This window comes from Labeo rohita, chromosome 25, assembly GCF_022985175.1.
Source record: "Labeo rohita strain BAU-BD-2019 chromosome 25, IGBB_LRoh.1.0, whole genome shotgun sequence".
NCBI lineage: Eukaryota > Metazoa > Chordata > Actinopteri > Cypriniformes > Cyprinidae > Labeo > Labeo rohita.
In genome coordinates, this window is record NC_066893.1 from 3,705,916 (window position 1) to 3,725,558 (window position 19,643).

The 19,643-nt window shown below is 39.2% G+C and overlaps 3 protein-coding genes and 1 pseudogene across 5 annotated transcripts; all 4 read left to right on the plus strand.

Moving 5' to 3' along the window:
* The first annotated feature begins 7,542 nt into the window (after window positions 1-7,542).
* Window positions 7,543-8,789, plus strand: LOC127156189 (histone H2B-like). The gene is made up of 2 exons (XM_051098917.1): window positions 7,543-7,570; window positions 8,413-8,789. The coding sequence occupies exons 1-2, from the start codon at window positions 7,543-7,545 to the stop codon at window positions 8,787-8,789; spliced, it is 405 nt and encodes a 134-aa protein (XP_050954874.1).
* Window positions 8,374-14,062, plus strand: LOC127156883 (histone H1). Of its 3 annotated transcripts, none has more exons than XM_051100018.1 (6): window positions 8,374-8,506; window positions 8,586-9,772; window positions 10,737-10,848; window positions 11,323-11,586; window positions 12,778-13,323; window positions 13,922-14,062. In XM_051100018.1, the coding sequence occupies exons 5-6, from the start codon at window positions 12,925-12,927 to the stop codon at window positions 13,982-13,984; spliced, it is 462 nt and encodes a 153-aa protein (XP_050955975.1). In that variant the 5' UTR covers window positions 8,374-8,506; window positions 8,586-9,772; window positions 10,737-10,848; window positions 11,323-11,586; window positions 12,778-12,924; the 3' UTR covers window positions 13,985-14,062. The 3 variants fall into 3 exon arrangements, with proteins under 3 accessions (XP_050955975.1, XP_050955974.1, XP_050955973.1); XM_051100017.1 differs by having other exon boundaries at window positions 12,778-13,549; window positions 13,922-14,000; XM_051100016.1 differs by lacking the exon at window positions 13,922-14,062 and having other exon boundaries at window positions 12,778-13,734.
* A 748-nt stretch (window positions 14,063-14,810) lies between these two features.
* LOC127156886 (histone H2A-like) lies at window positions 14,811-15,077 on the plus strand. The gene has a single exon (XM_051100020.1). The coding sequence runs from the start codon at window positions 14,811-14,813 to the stop codon at window positions 15,075-15,077; it is 267 nt and encodes an 88-aa protein (XP_050955977.1).
* Window positions 15,078-15,685: 608 nt separating this feature from the next.
* LOC127156885 (histone H3, embryonic-like) lies at window positions 15,686-18,833 on the plus strand (annotated as a pseudogene).
* Window positions 18,834-19,643: the final 810 nt, after the last annotated feature.

Sequence of the window (19,643 nt, forward strand, 5' to 3'; positions counted from 1 at the left end):
TGTAAGCATATTTTGAATTATATATGTCTTACAGTTTTTTCTCGATTGCTAACATACTGTCACACCCCTGGACTTTTTAGTTGGTTTCTCCCATCATTTCCCCCTGCAGCTCTGTGTGTTTTGGTTTCTCCCTCATTGTCTGCACCTGTGTGTGTTAATCAGTCTGTCTATTTAATGTGTGTGTTTACCCTCCTGCCTTGTCAGACCTTAACGTTACCTCCCTGTGTTTCCTGTGTTCCTTGTGGATTATTAAAGATTGTTCGTTTCACTACGTTGTTGTTCGTCTGTTCCTGCCTGAAGCGTGACAGAAGGTCTGACCCTTATTACAGTTGTTGTTTTTTTTTTGCGTGTTCCCCCCCGTTTTGTTTCTCGTTCGTTTTTTCCAGTCTTTTGGTTCCGTTGTGTTTTCCCCATGGATCTCCTACTCCGTCCGGAATTCATCCTCCTTTGGCTGAAGCAGCTCACGCTGAAATTTCTGAGGACGTTGTCATTAAACCCTCTGCACATCATGAACTGTCTGTCTGTGTTAATTTCCCACCCACCCTCCCTCAGTTAACACCTTCCAACAGCCATCCTATTTCAACCCCGCCACCGCTGTCACCTGTCAATCCCTCTGTTCACCCTCAGCTCACCATCTGTGTGGTGGGTTCGCCGCGGGTCTGCCAGTTTCCATTGGTGTCACGGCTGGAGGATCCCTCATCTTCGCCTCCAGCCTCAGAGTCCTGGACTCCGCCTCGGCCCTCCGACCCTCAGCTCCCTCGTCTCCACCGTCACCCGTCAGTCCACCAGCTCCACCGGGCTCCATCGTCCCTCCGGCTCCACCCCGGTCAGTCGTTGCCCCACCTTCGTGGACCACCTCCCTACCACGGGCACAGCCTCAGTCCTCTGTTGCTCTGGCTCCGCCGCGGACCTCCTGATCTCCGCCTCCGCCTTGGTCGCCAGAGCCTTGGGCTCCGCCTGGGCCCTCTGGATCCTCGGTGTCGCCCAGGATCATCGGCTCTCCGTCCCCGCCTCGGGCTCTACCACCACCTGCTCCGCCTCCGTCGGTCAGCCCCCGGGAGTCGTCAGCCTGCCCTCCACCATGGCTTCTCCCTCCGTCGGCTCCACCATGGGTCATCATGGCTGCGGTCTGGGTCAGGCTTGGTTCCTCCTGCTTTAGATCCCTCCTGTCTCCTCCCTGGCTCCTCCCTCCGTCATCACCTCCATGGACTATTCCTTCACCACCCTGGACTCCATCTTTTGCCCTCCTCCCGGGAGTCCGTCCTCCGCCGAAGCGGAGGGCGCTCGAGAGCACCGAATGGAGTAGACGTAGTTTTGGGAGCTCCTCTAACAACCTCAAAAAAACTAGTTTCATTTAATCATTATCTAAGCAAAATAATACCCTTTGGCATCTGAAGTCAAGATGACGAAACATAAAACGAAGAAAGGTGACCAGTCGGCCAATCTAGATGAGCAGTCAGTGGAGAAGCAAACACTGACTGAACAAGCGGCTAATGCTACTGTTGACGACGAGACCACGGCCTTATCCCCTATTTTGGCAGCAATCCAAGCGTCTATCCAAGCAGAAGTCAATGAATGACAGATTTAACTCTATCGAAAATACTTTGTCGCAAATGCAAGCATCGCTCTCCGAAACTAACTCTCGTATCTCCGAACTAGAGGGCCCGAGAGTCGAACATGATGCCCGCATTTCCGAGCTAGAGGCTCTCTGTCAGGATATTGTTGCCGCTAATAAAGCCCTACATGCTAAAATTGATGACCTGGAGGGCCGCTCCCGTCGGCAAAATATCAAAATTGCGGGGCTACAAGAGAAAGTTGAAAATGGTCGCCCAACGGAATTTGTGGAAAAGCTGATACCGGCCATCCTGGGAGGCCAAAACTTTCCATCCGGAGTAAAAGTGGATCGTGCACATCGTATTGGACCCCTGCCAGCTAAAGGAGGGCGTCCCCGGATGCTAATAACAAGAATCCACCATTACCCAATTAAAGAACTAATCCTGAAGCTGTCCCAACAACAGTCACCCCTACAGTTTGAAGGTATGCGGATCTCTATATATCCTGATTTGACAGCGGAGGTCTTGTCACAGCGCCGAAACTTTGATGGAGTTAAGAAGAAACTGAAGGAGGCTGGTGTCAGATATGGACTGCTGTTCCCCGCCCGTCTGATTGTCACTCATGGAGCGGAAAAGAGAATCTTCAGTTCAGTGGAGGACGCCGAAGCATTTGCCAACAAAATTACCGCCGCATCTTGACTTCTTACGCATGTACACTTGATCTGGACATTATTCACAGTTGCTCTATGCGTATGGAGCCTATGAGTGAGTACGGTCCTATCATGCGCCGCTACACTGGCCGATGACCCGGGCTCGCGGTCGAGCCCACGGGGAGCCTGAGCCGGCACAGGGCGTGCCCGGCGGGCCCGACAGGCCCAACATACAGAGCTGTGGCTCTCAACCACAAAGAGCCAGACAGTTCCACTCAAACCTGGAATTCATCTTCATGACTCGCCTCAGCCAGTCAGTGGTTCTTGGAGAACCCAAGAAGATGAGCTAGAACTCTTCAGGACTTGCGCCAGGCCTTGCGGCCTTGTCTTTCCATTCCCCAAAGATCACAGGACTTCAGCTGGGTCCCTCTCAGCTCTTGGTTCTTCTTCACTTTTCACATGGGAAGAAACTCCCAGTCACCAACGAGTCAGGACATCTTTGGAATTCATCACTCTTCGGACCCGGAAGAACGTGATTGCAATTCCAAAACCACCACTTCTCCAAACCATCAAGACTTTCAGAGACTGCATTTGGACACTTGTTCGACGACCAAGGCAATGCAAGTATCGTACACTTAACTTAACAAACAGAGGTTTAGTATAAGCTGTAGACAGCACTGATGGTTTCACAGCAGGTGGTTAACTGACTTTTTTCATAGCTTCATTTCCTTGTCTCTCTCTAACTGCTTCTCACTGACCATTCCCCCATGTATGAGTGATTTCATGTAAACTATTGTGCACAAATTACATGAGTTTTGATTCTGATTCTGCCTTGCAAATTAATGTCCCTTTACGATTCCGATTCGAGCTACATGCTCTAATGCAATGGTACTTTAAGAAAGTTATTTTCTGTGGCCAAGAAAATATCATTTCTTAGAGTTGATATAAAGATTATACTGAATGTTCGCTGAGCGAACAGATTAGTTGATGGAAAATTGATTCTGCTACAGTTACTACTGGCAGCTGATATAAGTAATTGTAATTAATCATAATTAATTGTAATTATTTATATACATTTCCCTTTGAGCTAAATCACGACAAATTTTATATGAATCCGGCATAAAAAAACAAAAGAAAAAACGCCTGTCAGTAATTGAAGCCCATCTTAATCAACTTGAACATTTACATGCAGACTCTGCGGATCCTGAAGTGCTCAAAAAAGGTCGCAACGTTAAAACTTGAGTATAATTCGATTCTTTCCAACCAAATTAATAATATGCTTTTAAAGATAAAACAGAAGCAATTTGAGCTTGGAGACAAACCAGATAGGCTGTTTGCGCGTCAGTTGAGAAGTATTCAGGCTAATAGAGCTATACACCAAATTAGAAAAGAGGATGGAACCCTAACGACAAATCCCAGTGACATCAATAAACGTTTCAAAGAATTTTATGAGACTTTGTATGAATCCCAGACTTCCGCCACCCCTGAAGCCCATTCCCACTTTCTTCAATCACTACATCTCCCCAAATTAGATGAAGCAGATTGAGACACCCTTAATACAGAGATAACATTAGATGAAATACTCGAAGCCATCACATCTTTCCCTAGCGGTAAGGCCACCGGACCTGATGGCTTCGGAATTGAGTTCTATAAGAAATATTCCCAAAAACTTGCTCTGCTGAGATTATTTAATCATTCTATTGTCAATCAAGAATTTCCACAGTCAATGTACGATGCAAATATTTCTCTAATCCTTAAAAAAGGGAAAGATGAAACTGATCCAGCATCATATCGTCCCATAGCCCTTCTGAATTAAGATCTGAAAATTTTTACAAAGATTCTTGCGAACAGATTAAATAAATGTATAACAAAAATTATACATCCTGACCAGACGGGCTTCATTCCAGGGCGCTTTTCCTTCTTTAATGTGAGACGCTTAATGAATATTTTATACTCAAAGCATAGTTCTTCTTCGAATGTCGCCATTTTATCTTTAGATGCCGAAAAGGCATTTGACCAAATAGAATGGAGTTATATTATTGCAGTGCTCCAGGAGTTCGATCTGGGAGAATCGTTCTCCTGTTGGGTGAAAATGCTTTATGCTAAACCCAGGGCTTCAGTGCTCACTAATTTTGATAAATCTTCACAGTTTGCATTGCATAGAGGCACTAGACAGGGGTGTCCACTTTCACCCCTGCTTTTTGCCATTGCTATAGAACCCCTCGCGACTTCTATAAGAAATAGCTCGCTTATTTTTTCTCCCAAGATAGGTCAGTTAGACCATCATATATCTCTCTATGCCGACAACGTAATTCTCTAGAACAGTCCATCCCACCACTATTAGATTTATTGAAGACTTTTGGAAAGTTCTCTGGTTACACTGTAAATTGGCAAAAGAGTGAACTTATGCTCATAACTAACAAGACTGATCCTGGCTTTATACAAAACTTACCTTTTAAAATTGCAGCAGACAGTTTGAAATATTTGGGGGTTACCATACCGAAAAACCCTAAAGACATATATAAATTAAATTATTTAGCTATGTTAGAGAGCTTAAAACTAAATATAGAAAGCTGGAGAACTTTTCCACTGTCTATGGTAGGGAGTGTAAATGCAATCAAGATGGTGACATTGCCCAGATTCCTATATCTTTTCCAAAACCTGCCAATCTTCTTGCCCAAAATTTTTTTTAAAACTTTGGATTCGATCATATTACCATTTGTGTGGGGCTTTAAGGCACACCGTATTTCTAAACTACATGTATGTAAACCAAGATCACAAGGTGGATTAGGTCTGCCAAACTTTCAGCATTATTATTGGGCTGCGAACTGCAGAGCCTTATCATATTGGAAAAAATGTTATCCTTGAACAGAAACAGAAATTTGATCTTATACCATCACATTTTTTTTAGATATCTACAGCTGAGAAATTATGTTCGTACATCTATTTCCCACTTTGAACTATTAGCAGATGAAAATGATATATATAAATTACTTTCTGCCTCCCCTGATGCCTCTAATTTGATTTCCCATTTTATAGATGCTTTTACCAGTCAGTTAGACATATCTACCTTGTATTTGAAGGATTCCTGGGAAAAGGATTTAGGCATACAGATAACCAATGAGGACTGGAAAAAGTCTATCAAGGTCATAAATACGTGTTCTATTAATGCAAGACACCAACTAATTCAATATAAAGTAGTACATCGGCTTCACTACTCTAGGGTGAAGCTTAACAAATTCTACCCCTCCATTTCCTCTAAATGTAACAAATGTGATTCTGCTGAGGGCTCCCTGGGACATCTCTTCTGGTCATGCCCAAAACTTTATGAGTTTTGGAGCAAAATTTTCAGACTCTACTCTGAAGCTTATTCTTGTGACCTCTCCCCTGATCCAGCAATTGCTGTTTTTGGTTGGTCTGACTGTCTTCGTAGGTTAAGCTATCAAATTCAAAAAGCTGTCCAATATGGAATGGTTGTTGCTAAAAAAAAATCATCCTTTGTCTATGGAAAAAGGCATCAAAACCACTTTTTAAGGCCTGGCTTTCTGAACTCTCTAGCACTTTACATTTAGAAAGACTTACACATAATCTTTCCGATAGCATTGCTGCTTTCGAAGGCACCTGGAAGCCCTTTTTTAATTATCTGTCAAATGTCAATGACAGTAGTTTAAAGGTTTGACCCTTTTATTGTTAGTATAAACACCATAGTGCCTTTGCCCAGTGGATTAGAAATATATGTATAACATTGTTAATTTGTTTGTAAAACTGGAGGAACTGATGTAAATGATGGTCTTAAAAACACCCACCTTTTTTTTTTTTTTTCTCTTCTTTTTCTTTTTCTTTTTCCACTCTGTCTTTGTAGTTGTTGCTGTTGTTTTTTGTATTGTTCTGTGTTGCTTTAAAGTTAAAAATAAAAAATATAATATTCAAAAAAAAAAATCTCAAAACTGCGCAACTTGTGCACACTGCAAACTTCCAGGTCAAAGCCAAAAATTTTAGTCAAAAACATATTCTCTTTTGTCAAACACAAACTTTGACCTCAGATGACACATGAGCAAAAACAAGAACAGTCTTTTCAGATTAAATTAGAACTACTGTTATAGACCATGTTCTTGTGCATGGAATGACAGTGGCAGAACAAAGAATTCAGCCAAATTTGAACAGATTCTCTGTGGCTTCCATAACCAGTTGGAGTGTTCAAAAGAAGAATGGAAGAGGATTTATATATATATATATATATATTATACACTGTATTTTGATAATTTCAATATATTCTTGTGTAGATCTGCAAGATTACCATGCTAGCGTGGAAGAACTGGCCTGCAGTGACATATAGTGCTGCCTAAAAGTTTGAACCCTTTAGAATTTTCTATATTTCTGCATAAATATGACCAAAAGTTAATCAGATTTCCTGAAGTCCTGAAAGTTGACAAAGAGAACCCAATCAAAACAACTGAAATGAAAATATATAGTTTGTCAATTATTTATTGAGAAAAATGGTCCAGTGTTAAATATTTGTGAGTTGCAAAAGTATGTGAATCAGGTGCCGGTGTATGCCAATTAAAGAACAGGAATCTATCAAAGTCTGATCATGTTTGTGGATGTGAATTATGGCATGACGTAGATCTCTGAGAACTTCAGAAAAAAATAGTTGTTGTTGCTCAGCCAGATAGAAAAGGTTACAAAACCATCTCATCCACAAATCCACAGTCAGACAGATTGTTTACAAATGGAGGAAATTCAAGATCAGTTTTCCCCTCCCTAGGAGTGGTTGACCAACAAAGATCACTCCAAAGCAAGACTTGTAATAATTTGCAAGGTTGCAAAGGACCTCAGGGTAACTTTTAAGCACATAAAGGCCTTTCTCACATATTGGTTAATACTGATGTTCACGAGTCCATCATCAGGAGAACACTGAACAACCATGGTATGAATGGCAGAGTTGAAGGAGAAAGCCACAACTCTCCAAAAAAAAAAAAAAAAAAAAAAAAAAAAAAAAAAAACCTGCTGATGAGACCAAAATAAAACATTTTGGGTTCAAATGAGAAGTGTTATGTTTGGAAAAAGAAAAACACTCCATTTCAGCATAAGAACCTTATTCCATCTGTGAAACATGGTGGTGGTAGTATCATGGTTTGAGCCTGCTTTGCTGCATCTTGGCCAGAATGATTTGCCATCGTTTATGGAACAATGAATTTTGAATTATACCAGCAAATTCTAAAGGAAAATGTCAGGACATCTGCAACCACACAAGTCATTCTACTAAAACATGGTTAAAGAAGAACAAGGTTAATGATTTGGAATGGCTGAGTCAAAGTCTGGACCTAAATCCAATGGAAATGTTGTGGAAGGACCTGAAGCAAGCAGGTATTAGGAGAAAACCCACCAACATCACAGGGCTCAAGTGTTTCTGTACTAAAGAATGTGTAAAATTTCTACAATGTTGTGCAGGACTGATCAGCGGTTACGAAAAACGTTACCTGCTGTTATTGCTTCAAAAAACGGCTCACACCAGATACTGAAAGCAAAGATTTACATACTTTTGCAACTCACAGTTTTTTAACACTGGATCGTTTCTCAGTAAATAAATGACAAAGTATATTTTTGGTCTCATTTGTTTAATTGGGTTCTCTTTGTAAACTTTTAGGACTTGTGTGAAAATCTGATGATGTTTTGTGTTATATTTATGCAAAAATGTAAAACATTCTAAAGGGTTCACAAACTTTCAAGCAGCATTGTATATGTGCTGTCTTGTCAAGCTGGATCTGCCACACCAGAAGATCTGACATATAAAAGCGTTTTTGTCTTAAACTCGAGTTTAGTGGTGTACTGACTGATTTCTGATATTCACTGAAATCCGTGTTAATGTATTGTGCACAATAGTGTGTAAAACAATATAAGATTTTTTTTTTGTTTGTTTTGTTTTTCATTCTTCGTGACTGAATCGTCACGGACATTTTAAGCGGGAAAGTCAAGCCAAAGAAGCGTGTTGGGGAGGCGAGGGGAAACATTCAAATTTGGAAGCCTGTGATTGGCGGAATTGTCTGTCTAGTCACTCCAATTCTAACCAATGAAATATGTTTCTTCCATTCATTGAGCAAAAACATACAATCAGGGAAAGGAACCCAGCCCTCATAAATTAGCATGAGCTTTCAATAAATAGCCAGTACATACTTCCGAGACGGTGTTATTGCGTTGTTTGTCACAAGGTAACATACCTGAACCGGCAAAGTCTGCGCCTAAGAAGGGCTCGAAGAAGACCGTCACCAAAACCGCCGGCAAAGGAGAAAAGAAGTGCGAGAGGTCTAGGAAAGAGAGTTATGTTATCTACGTCTATATAGTACTGAAGCATGTTCATCCTGACACTGGTATTTCTTCCAAGGTGATGGGGATCATGAATTCTTTCGTCAATGACATCTTCGAGCGCATCGCCGGTGAAGCTTCTCGTCTCGCTCACTACAAGCGCTCCACCATCACATCTAGAGAAATCCAGACCGCCGTGCGTCTGCTGCTGCCCGGTGAGCTGGCCGAACACGCCGTGTCTGAGGGCACAAAAGCCGTGACTAAGTATACCAGCTCCAAGTAAAACATGATTTGACTTGAGGTACCCCAAAGGCTGTTTTAAGAGCCACTCATGTTTATTTAAAGAGCTTCCTTTGTTTTTAATGCGTTTTATTATGTGGGTTTATATCTATCTATCTATCTTCTTTATTTTTCCTTCATCTTGGGCAAACAAAAATTGGCACTACAATGTGTATAGACTTCACGTTCTTAGTAACGCCAATTATTTCTAAAATACTGTTTTAAGACAGTGACAAGTTTTGTGCAATTCGTGAGCAGTCTGTTAAAACAGTGTTTTAAAAAGTTTAACCAAGGGCTTGCCAAGGGTTAAGCAGTCTTGTGTTTGGATTCATCTTTGATTAATCTATACTTTTATGCATTTGAATTAAAAAAAAAAAAGAATGATTATCTTATAAGCTCTAAGACTAATCTACATTCTTAAACATCAGTGTCAAAAAGTGTTGTATATGTTCTGTTTTTTTAAGGATTTTTTAAAGCAGGGGCGTCGCTAGGGCTAATCAGCTCGAATGTTTTTTTGTTTTTTTTTGTATAGTCCTATGATTTCCATGGAATTTGTCAATTTGTATTTAAACTCTTTAAATACACTAAAAAGTACTACACCCACAAAGTAGGTTTTATATATTTTAAATAGTTGTAATCTAGTTTATTTTATTTGTTTTATACTAAAAAGTACCATTATACTTTATCTTTACTTAAAATATCAGTTTTTATATAACTATATATTTTAAATAAAACTACTACAATTTATTTGGGTAGTTATTTCTATGTGGTTGTTGTGTTCAAGAAATGTTATAAAAGTGAGTTGACATACACATTTTTTTAGAGCTGCCGTCGATGTGGCAGGTGTGTTCATCAAATGTAAATATTTTAAAATTATTGTACGTTTTTCATTGGCGGGGACTTTCCCAGGCAGATTCAGCATCTTCCTCGGCACTTCAACTGTTTGTTCGCTGCAGCGGATCTGAATCACAGAGACTGATCAACACGGTAAATTGAGCAATGTAGCCGAATGATTTGTGATGTAAAGTCACGCGAAATCGCTTACTCCACTAGAGAGGTAAGGTATTGTGCAAATTGTACTGCTAGCTATCCTGCACACATGACAAGCTAAGTTGGCTGGACAGAAGTAGTGTCTTGTAGGCAGCGATAGGCAGACAAAGGTGGTTGAGACCGTGTTGTTAATCTGAAATTAAATAAGTGCTGTAGTCATGCCTACTATGTTTTTTTTTTTTTTTTTTTTTTTTTTTTTTTTTTTTTTTTTTTTTTTTTTTTAAAACCAAGTATACCACTTTTAATCGTTAGTTAGCGTTAACTTAAACTAGCGTAGTACTAATGTTAAGGTGTTTTGTCTAGGACTTTTACCTTAACGTTTAATGTCAAATTAGTTTAAGTTAACGCTAACTAACGGTTAAAGGTAATATTATTGTTAAAATTAAAGCCAAAGTAGTCTTAAAATATAAATGTGCAAATCTTCTAGAGAGATGGCCTGCCCTCTTTGAACCAGGTAAACAACTCAAAAGTTGACTAGCTAAAATCCAGTTCTTTGTCATCTAACGTTACTGGTATGGCTAAGAAATACAGTGCAGTATGCAGTAAGTCAACGGTATCTTTTTCAAATTATAATTCAAACTTTCTTCACCATCAGACTGTTTCTTTTATGCTGTGCTACATTGTTGAATTTCACATTGCTCAGTTATGGTAAATGGCTGATAGTTGTGAAGACGGCTAACATAAGGCAACAAACTTGACCAAAGATTAAATTTCTTTCTTGCATTTTTTTTTTTTTTTTTCATACTTAAAGATAACTATATAGTGAATATCTTCCTTTACTGCTTGACAGTCCATGATTTTCATTTGATTGAAAACTAATTTGTATCCAAAACTTTCATGTTGTTTAAATCACAGAAAAAACATTACTTTTGGTATGTAACTAGGATACTGCTCTTTACAGATCTGTGAAGAGTTCCTGAGAATCTGTGGCAGTGGAAAGGAGAGAAGTGGCCCTGAGATGCCTTATTGAGTATATTGGGGAGAGACTGGAAGACCTTATCAGTGTCCAACACGTATGTATTGGGCTTAAAGCTACTTGTCTATTTTTCTGTATGTATTAATATTGTGATGATATGGGGTAATTACATTTGCTCTTGAAAGATATTTAAGCTCTGTAACTTAATAAACCGTAATGTGATGACCAATCAGGTACAGGCAAGTACAATCACATTGTTTTATTGTAATGCATCCTTTGAAGCAGACAACACTCATGCTACAGTAGATCATGATAGTATAGTACCCACACTCTATGGCATTGTCATGGTAGACTTCACTCTGGTCACATGCTCTAGTCACAGTATTTGTCTAGTATCCACCACCTTTAGCAACAAAAGTACAATTTTTTTTTTTTTTTTTTTTTTTTTTTTTGGTCTTCTCTGTATTCAACCTTTCTGCTATATTCATCTCATTACCTGTTTGTCTGACCAAACTCTTGATTCTTTTTTTTTTTTTTTTTTTTTTTTTTTTTTTTTTTTGTCGTCTCTCAGGACAGCCCGTGGTCAGAGGTGTGCCAAACCTGTCGAAAGCATGATGCCTTCTGTTTGGGCTTACCTATGCCCTCGACCTCAAGTATCCCTCAAAACTGGTGTATACTTTTGAGATATATCAGAGGCTCTTTGTGGGATTGGAACCCATGCGTCCTAAGCCATCATCCAAGCATGCAAATCTCCTGACCAAGTTGTCTTACATGATTTCTCAATGGCATCTGGCATCGTTTGCCATCATTTGAAAAAATGCAATCACTTTGGTAGGTGAGTTTACCAAATACCAACTTAAACGTACTGTAACATAATCAGATATTTTGATAATCTTAATGGTGATATAAATATTTGTCTCTGAACTTTACCAGTATTTTGATTTAAAATTATTATTCTTACAAATGTTTTTTTTTTTTTTTTTTGTTGTTGTTTGTTTGTTTCTGACCTTAAGACTTATTTGACCAGTACAATAACCATGGTTATCTTCCTTTTTTTTTTTTTTTTTTTTTTTTTTTTTTTTTTTTTTTTTTTGGATCATTATTCAGTGCCTTAATTAATGTCGACTTTGGACTGTGCTGATTATTACCTCATGAGGTAAATACTCAACAGTGTTGCACAATTTGGGAGTTCTTAAAAATAATAGTATAAATATAGAAATAATTCTAAATATAGAAATACTGTAATCATTTTTGACATTGCAGTTCCAGTGTGATACAGTGTACCTTTATCTAAACACTGCAGATTGGGCAGTTTGGATATTTCACTTTACTGTTCAGAACAGGTTGAAAATACACTTACTGTATACAGTGCTTGTTTTATATTATTGTGTACATGTGCAGCCACATTTATTGACTGTTTTGTAGTCCCTGTTAAAAGTGACACTGGTTGACACTGAATAAATGTTATTGTCTTCAATCTATCTTCCCATCTTTTTCTTCATTATTTAGAATTGAATTTGTAGTTGTTATTGACACAGTCTAAGTTAATCAGTGTAGTGCTTAGAATATATAGCCATTTTGGGTTTTTTTTTTTTTTTTTTTTTTGGTTTTTTTCTGAGGTTATAGGTAGGACTCAATTAAAATGCTTATTCACATATGATTAGGTTAATTTTACTAAGAACATAAACTTCATAAAACCTAATTAAAATGAGTACAGGTTACTTGTAGCAACCCATACATAAGTTACCTGTTCCATGAAAAGTAGGTTTATCTAAATGAGTAATACTAGAACTATTAGTTAACTCAACTTGATTTTGTTGTGTTTGTATTAAGTAATGTTACAGTGTTTATTATACTTTGTTTATATTTTTTTGTTGAAAAAAAAAAAAAAAAAAAAAAAAAAAAAGGCTGCAAGTTGACTCAACTTAAAACATCCAATGCAGCCACTTGCCTCACTTTTTATAAGTTAGATTTAGGTATTACTTTTTACAGTGTAAAATAAAATATTTTGCTTTGTGTTTAAAAGGAGAATCACTTGCAGAGGCTCTCAGACGCTTTGTGGAGCTGAGTATTGAGTCTACACGGTTCTCATGTGGTAGTTAAGTTCCGCAGCACCGCCCAGCGCTTCATTACATCCAGATTGTTGACGTGTGATACGTATCCGCTCCGAGACATGGCTGAAACTGCTCCAGCTGCCGCCGCTCCTCTGGCTAAAGCTCCCAAAAAGAAGTCGGCGTCTAAACCCAAGAAAACGGGCCCGAACGCCAGGGACCTCATCGTCAAGACCGTGACCGCCTCCAAGGAGAGAAGCGGCGTGTCCCTTGCCATCCTGAAGAAGGCTCTTTCTGCGGGTGGTTACGATGTGGAGAAGAACAACTCCTGCATCAAGCTTGCCGTCAAAAGTTTGGTAGCCAGTGGCACCCTGGTCCAGACGAAAGGCACTGGCGCCTCCGGTTCCTTCAAGCTCAACAAGAAGCAAGCCGAAACCAAGAAGAAACCAGCTAAGAAGACCCCCGCGAAAGCAAAAAAGTCTGCTGCCAAGAAACCCACCGCTAAGAAATCCCCCAAGAAGGTAAAGAAACCGGCAGCCTCCGCTGCAAAAAGGGTGACAAAGAGCCCCAAAAAGGCGAAAAAGCCTGCAGTTGCTAAGAAACCAACCAAGAGCCCCAAAAAGGCAAAGCCAGCAGCCGCTAAGAAAGCAGCCAAGAGCCCCAAAAAGGCAAAGGCAGCCAAACCCAAAACAGTGAAGCCTAAGGCAGCCAAACCTTAAAAGGCGGCTCCCAAAAAGAAATAAATGTGTATGTTTCTTCCCAAAACAAAACAGCTCTTTTAAGAGCCACCCACTTGCTACAGTTAAAGAGCAACATTTTAGTGATCTTAGTTTAATGCTTTTTTTTTAGGAGTAAATGTTTCTATCTCAGTAGTAGCACAGTGCAGTATGTTGATGTCTGTTGATAACACTGTCTTCACATCTGCATTCTGAATATCTGAAATATCTGAAACAGTAACTTTTAATGAAACATTTAAAACACTAAGTTCTTAGTTTTATTGATGTTTACATTTATTACATGTTTTCATCACGTTTACACAAGGCTTGCATTCAATCATTTGTGATTTATATAAATGCATTTAAACATTAATGTGTGTGAATTTTTTTTTTTGGACAACAGGTAACAATGAAGAGGCTGTCAGAGATGGGAGGGGTTTGGAGTTTTTGGAGGGACGTGCAGTGATTGGTTTTCAGCTGTGACAGACTCTGACCAATAGACGATGGGCACACTCTCTTAAAAACTGATCGTCAGGCTACAAGGCTTATTATTTCTGTGTTAATAAGCAATAATAGCAACCCCAATTCAATAATGAGTGGAAGAGGCAAAACCGGTGGTAAGGCCAGAGCAAAGGCTATAGACCCGCTCATCCAGGGCAGGACTTCAGTTTCCCGTCGGCTGTGTTCACAGGCTTCTCTGTAAAGGCAACTATGTAGTGATAGGAAGTTCGGATCATTTTACCCACTCGGACCTTTGAGTCTCATTCAGCAAAATGAACAAATCTTTTTTTTCGAGTCATTTCGTTCATTTTGTTCATTTTAGCAAAATATAATTAAAATGTTACCTGTTACTTCCCTAACACATCTACTGCTTACACAAACGTTGATTACACTTCAAACAAAACAAAATTATAATGCTATAAGAAACAAAATATTAATTCATTGTTTACCTGGGTTTTTAGTCTATGATTCGCTCACTTCGCCTCTTATCTGAAAAGTTTTCGGGTTTGAGTCGTTTGTTCATCACCTGACAGCCCAATTAGCTTAACCAACGCAGTCTGAGCTGGAAAGAGAATTGATTAGTTCATCTCTCGAGTCTTCGGGTTTGAGTCGTTCGTTCATCACGTGACAGCCCCATAAGGTGAACGAACGACTCTAAAACAGTTGAACTAATTCCGGTACAGAACCTAATAGGATGTTAAAAGGCGTGACTGAACGAATCACTCCCCGAGGCGACTCGTTCGTCCCGAGTCACATTAAAGATTCATTAAAAATGAACGAATCGTTCAAGAATGACCCATCACTGCAACTATGCCGAGCGCGTCGGTGCTGGTGCTCCCGTTTATTTGGCCGCTGTGCTCGAGTATCTCACTGCTGAGATCTTGGAGCTGGCTGGAAACGCCGCTCGGGACAACAAGAAGACCCGTATCATCCCTCATCACCTGCAGCTGGTGGTGCGCAATGACGAAGAGCTGAACAAACTCCTGGGTGGCGTGACCATCGCTCAGGGTGGTGTGCTGCTGCCCAAGAAAACTGACAAGGCCGCCGAAACCAAGTAACTGAGCTGCAGTCTGATGAATACGTGAAATACCCAAAGGCTCTTTTTAGAGCCGCCCACTATTTCTATTAGAGCAATTTGAATTACTATACAAATATGAATGGCTTAATGGTTTTGTTACTTTTGCTACATTTTTATTATATCTTGTGCGGTGTCTACGCTGGATACGAGTTGCGCCAACAATGCGTAACATAATGAGCGTTATATGCACACAGAATTAAGCATAAGGAACAGCACAAAATTGTTCTTTAAAAATATAGTCAAATAAATAACCCACTGTTTTATTACAATATGAAGATAGGCAAACGTCTTAAACATTTATAACAACATTCTCAACTTCATTGTTACCTCGTGTGTTTTCATTCAAGATCTAATAATGGGATCCTCCTGAATAGACACATTTGAGCGGGATACGCAGCCTACCGCTGGTTGTTCGAAAACATGAAATGCATTTTCATTGGCCGTCTCAAATTGTGACGTAAACACAATAGCCAATCAAATGCCTCTGTAGGCGCCTCGCCCAACGCGGTAGTAGAGTTTAAAAAGTTGCTGTACACAGAGAACAATCATTCTGTATTGAAAATAAAGCAATGGCAAGTAAAAATAAAACGCGACACAATGGCAAGAACGAAGCAGACCGCTCGCAAATCCACCTGTGGCAAAGCCCCGAGGAAGCAGCTCGCTTCCAAAGCCGCCCGTACCCACATAGCAAACGGACTTGGCCCAAATGTGGCCTAATAATGGCACTGCTGCCTTGACCTTAAGAACGCCAGTACAGGTGATAGACCGGCCTGCGGAAGGTTCGAGGCGCGGTACTTTCATTGTGTGTGGAACAGTGTAATGCTGTTCAAATGATAGGAAAAGTCACAGCGAATTCATTGTTAGTTTACATTAACCAGTGCAATAAGTAAGCAGTTGTTTAAGACAGACCAGTATGTTTTAAAATTAAATGCACTTTTTTGAGGTGGTAATAAGATGTTATGCTTTGAATGTGTTACATTATCAGTACTTAAACAGTGCATAGGTTACTCTGTTTACACCACAGTTTTCATATCTCAACATTTTTAAGGTTTTTGTTCGCTAAAATGGTCTTGTTTGTCAAAATACTGTTGTCAAACTCTGACAAGCTAGTTAGTACGAGCATTCGATAGTGCCATATAAGAACTCATTTCCTGTATAAAATGTAACTGAAGCAACCTTATTTTAAATTGTTACCCAAAATTATTTATAGTAGGTGGATGAGTGTTTGTATATGTATTAAATTTTGTATTATTAATTTTGTATTTTGTTTTTTAGCTGCTGTGAGAAAAAATCGTCTGACACAACATGCCACTGATCAGGGCCCGGTTTTTCAAAAGGTTTAATCCGGATAAAATTGATCCGGATTTAGTAATCCTTTTTTTTGCGATCCGTGATCACGTAATCCATCTTACTTTTGAGCCAGTTTTTCAAAGCAACATCGGATTGGATCAATCTGATCCGGATAGGAACTTTTCAGGATCACCAAATCTGGATAACCAGTGCTCAAACAGGATAGGAAATCACAATGTAGAACTATAGATATGTAAAGAGCAACAAGTAGAATAGCCAGTGTGGGGTCAATATAAGTTTATTTTTATTTGAAATGAAAAAACACACATTTAAAAAAATCAAAAAACAAGAAAAACCCCACCCCATCCTCTTCCAGCAGTCCGCTCATCTGAGACCTACAACACAAACATTGTACATTGAGGATATTTATAACAAGTTTCAAATATAGATGTATTGAATTAAAAAAAAAAGACTTAATGTCAAATACTCCACAATAATTTCAGACTTCCTCATCTGATGTGGAGAGACCAGCTTGTCTGAGCGTAGCCTTTAGGAGGCAGATCTCAAGTCTGGCCTTGGTTTGCTGCAGTTTGGTCAGAGTCAGTTGTTCCGTGTCAGTTGGTCGTTTTTTAGTTATTCTGTAATCATTGCATGCATCACTAATAAATATTCTAAAAACAAAAATATTTTCGATTGTGATGAATATATATATCAATTAGTGACAGAATAAAATGTATTGTTTTTGGTCAATTTTGACAGCTGTTTGGGGGATTATTTTATGAGGCCAAACTCTTTCTACTTTGCTGTAGGCCTATACTTAAAGGCTGAATACGTTAAAGCCTACCTAATCACTGTAGCCTGACGGATGAACAAATAAAATTAAAACCTTATGAATAAATAGGATATCTTGTAAGATACTGCATGATCCAAATATAGTATTATTTGATACATTTTTAAAGTTTTCATTACATTTTGGGCATGAAATCTACACTGAATCCACCCTTCTGATGGGATCAGTTTAATCCAGATTTTTGGATCAAAGTGATCCAAATCCTACAAAAAAGTTCTGAAAAACCCAAACTAAAGGTTTGATCCGGATCAAAACCAAGATTGGATTATGTGATCTAATCCGATTATGTAATCCGTTTTTTTCTTTTGAAAAACCCATTTTCAAGATTTGATCCAATCCGTTATCCAAAATCCTAGTGGATTACTTTTGAAAAACTGGGCCCAGGAGATAGAAGCAAATATACAAAGATGGCTTCAGCTTGGAGGAAGGAGAGAGCGCTTGAGGAGAAAAGAGGGGCTTCAGAGTTGTACTTCACTTCCTGAGGACAGTCCTAAATAGGATAACTTTCTCCCTCACACATACAAACATTCTGGTGTTTTAGTTTGTTTTAAGTAATTGCTTTAATATGCTCTCTGTTTGTTGAGAGTAAAATTACATTATAATTTGTTTAAATTTCAGTGTTACTTTCACTTTTTTAAGTGGTAATAAGATGTTATGCTTTGAATGTACTAAATACAATTGCATTCACACAGTTACACAATTCTAGCTGTCATATTTTATTTTATTTTTTACTTTTGGCTTGTTCATTATTGTTAAATAAACTAATTTTGAGAATTGAATTTTCTTGTGACTTATTTGTGCACATGGTTTGGGTAAGATTAGGCTTGGTTATGGCTCAGTTTTGGGATTTCTGGTTAAAGGGTGGTGTTGATATGGTTAACTTGTTGCTGAGAATTGGTACCAACAATTAAACCTGTTTTGGCCCAGTTCATGGCCAGTTAAGAGTGATTAACTGGCTGAGATTCGGGCCGGTTATGGCCCATGTGTGGCCCTTGTCATTAATCCAGTTCTGGGCCACTTCAGGGCCGTCATTCTTTGCGCTACTTGGGCCAAGGAAAAGGGATTGTGTGGCTCAGAGCTGGGCCAGAGAACATTTGCTATGTGGGTAAGAGTGCGGCCACCGGCGGCGTCAAGAAGCCTCATCGTTACAGGCCAGGCACTGTGGCTTTGCGAGAGATCAGTCGCTACCAGAAATCCACCGAGATCCTGATTCGCAAGCTGCCCTTCCAGCGTCTGGTCCGAGAAATCGCTCAAGATTTCAGAGCTCTGCTGTCATGGCCCTGCAGGAGTCTAGCCGTATCGCTGTATTTCCACTAGCGAGCTGAGCGGTGCAGAGCATTTTCCATTCATTCCTATGGAACTTTCCTATAGAAGTTCCGGAGAAGGCGTTGGAGCACTCACTGCCCATAGAAAACAACTCAAAAAAGCAGCGTTGCCGGCTACACTGAGCGCAAATCTGACGCTGTAGTGGAAACACGGCGTTACTTGGTCGGTCTGTTCGAAGACACCAATTTGTGCGCCATCCACGGCAAGAGAGTGACCATCATGCCCAAAGACATTCAGCTAGCTCACCGCATTCGTGGAGAACGCGCTTAAACTCACTTCTCCTTTTAAACCTAAAGGCTCTTTTCAGAGCCGCCTAAATGTGTCTAACATAGTAGTAATTTCCTTCATGTCTGTAAAAAGGCAATGGTGTCTGAAACTCAGTCGATCATATGTATGTGTATATTTAAAATATTTAATATGACTATTATATAACCAGCATTAAACAAACAATATAATTTCTATTCTCAAGAATGAAAGGTTAGGGGGTGAAAAATAAAGGGAACTCTGTAATATGTATTATCAGATGAACTTTAAAACGGACACAAGTTTTCAAAGACAATATACCCACTATATTAAAATCATATCTTTGTTAATTTGTCCCCAGCAGGGTGGATATTTTTGTTCTTCCAAAAATTTTGTTTCATAAATGCTTCAAATGATTGGCCTGAGCTTGCTCAAAATCATTAATTGTTTTACATCTCCATCTCACTATCACACTTTTGTCCTTGTCCTTTTGTTCTGTTGGTTAGAACTACAATGTCCAGTATAACTGAAGCTCTGAATTTGCCATCTTTAAAAACAAATGGTCAAGACTTCATTAGGAGTAATTTACCAAACAATTTCAACTTTGTTTACTCAAGATATATTGCAAAATCAAATTTGTCAAAATCAGGTGACTATTTTTTTCCCCAAGACCAGTATAAATAATTTAAGAACCATGTATCTTTCTTTTTTATATACCTCCTAAAGCCAAGGAAATACACCATTTTTGACTATATTTACCCACCCTCTGAACTTTTTAGACAAAGATTAAATATTGATCACAATAATTGCACATGAATAATTGCACTGAACCAACTG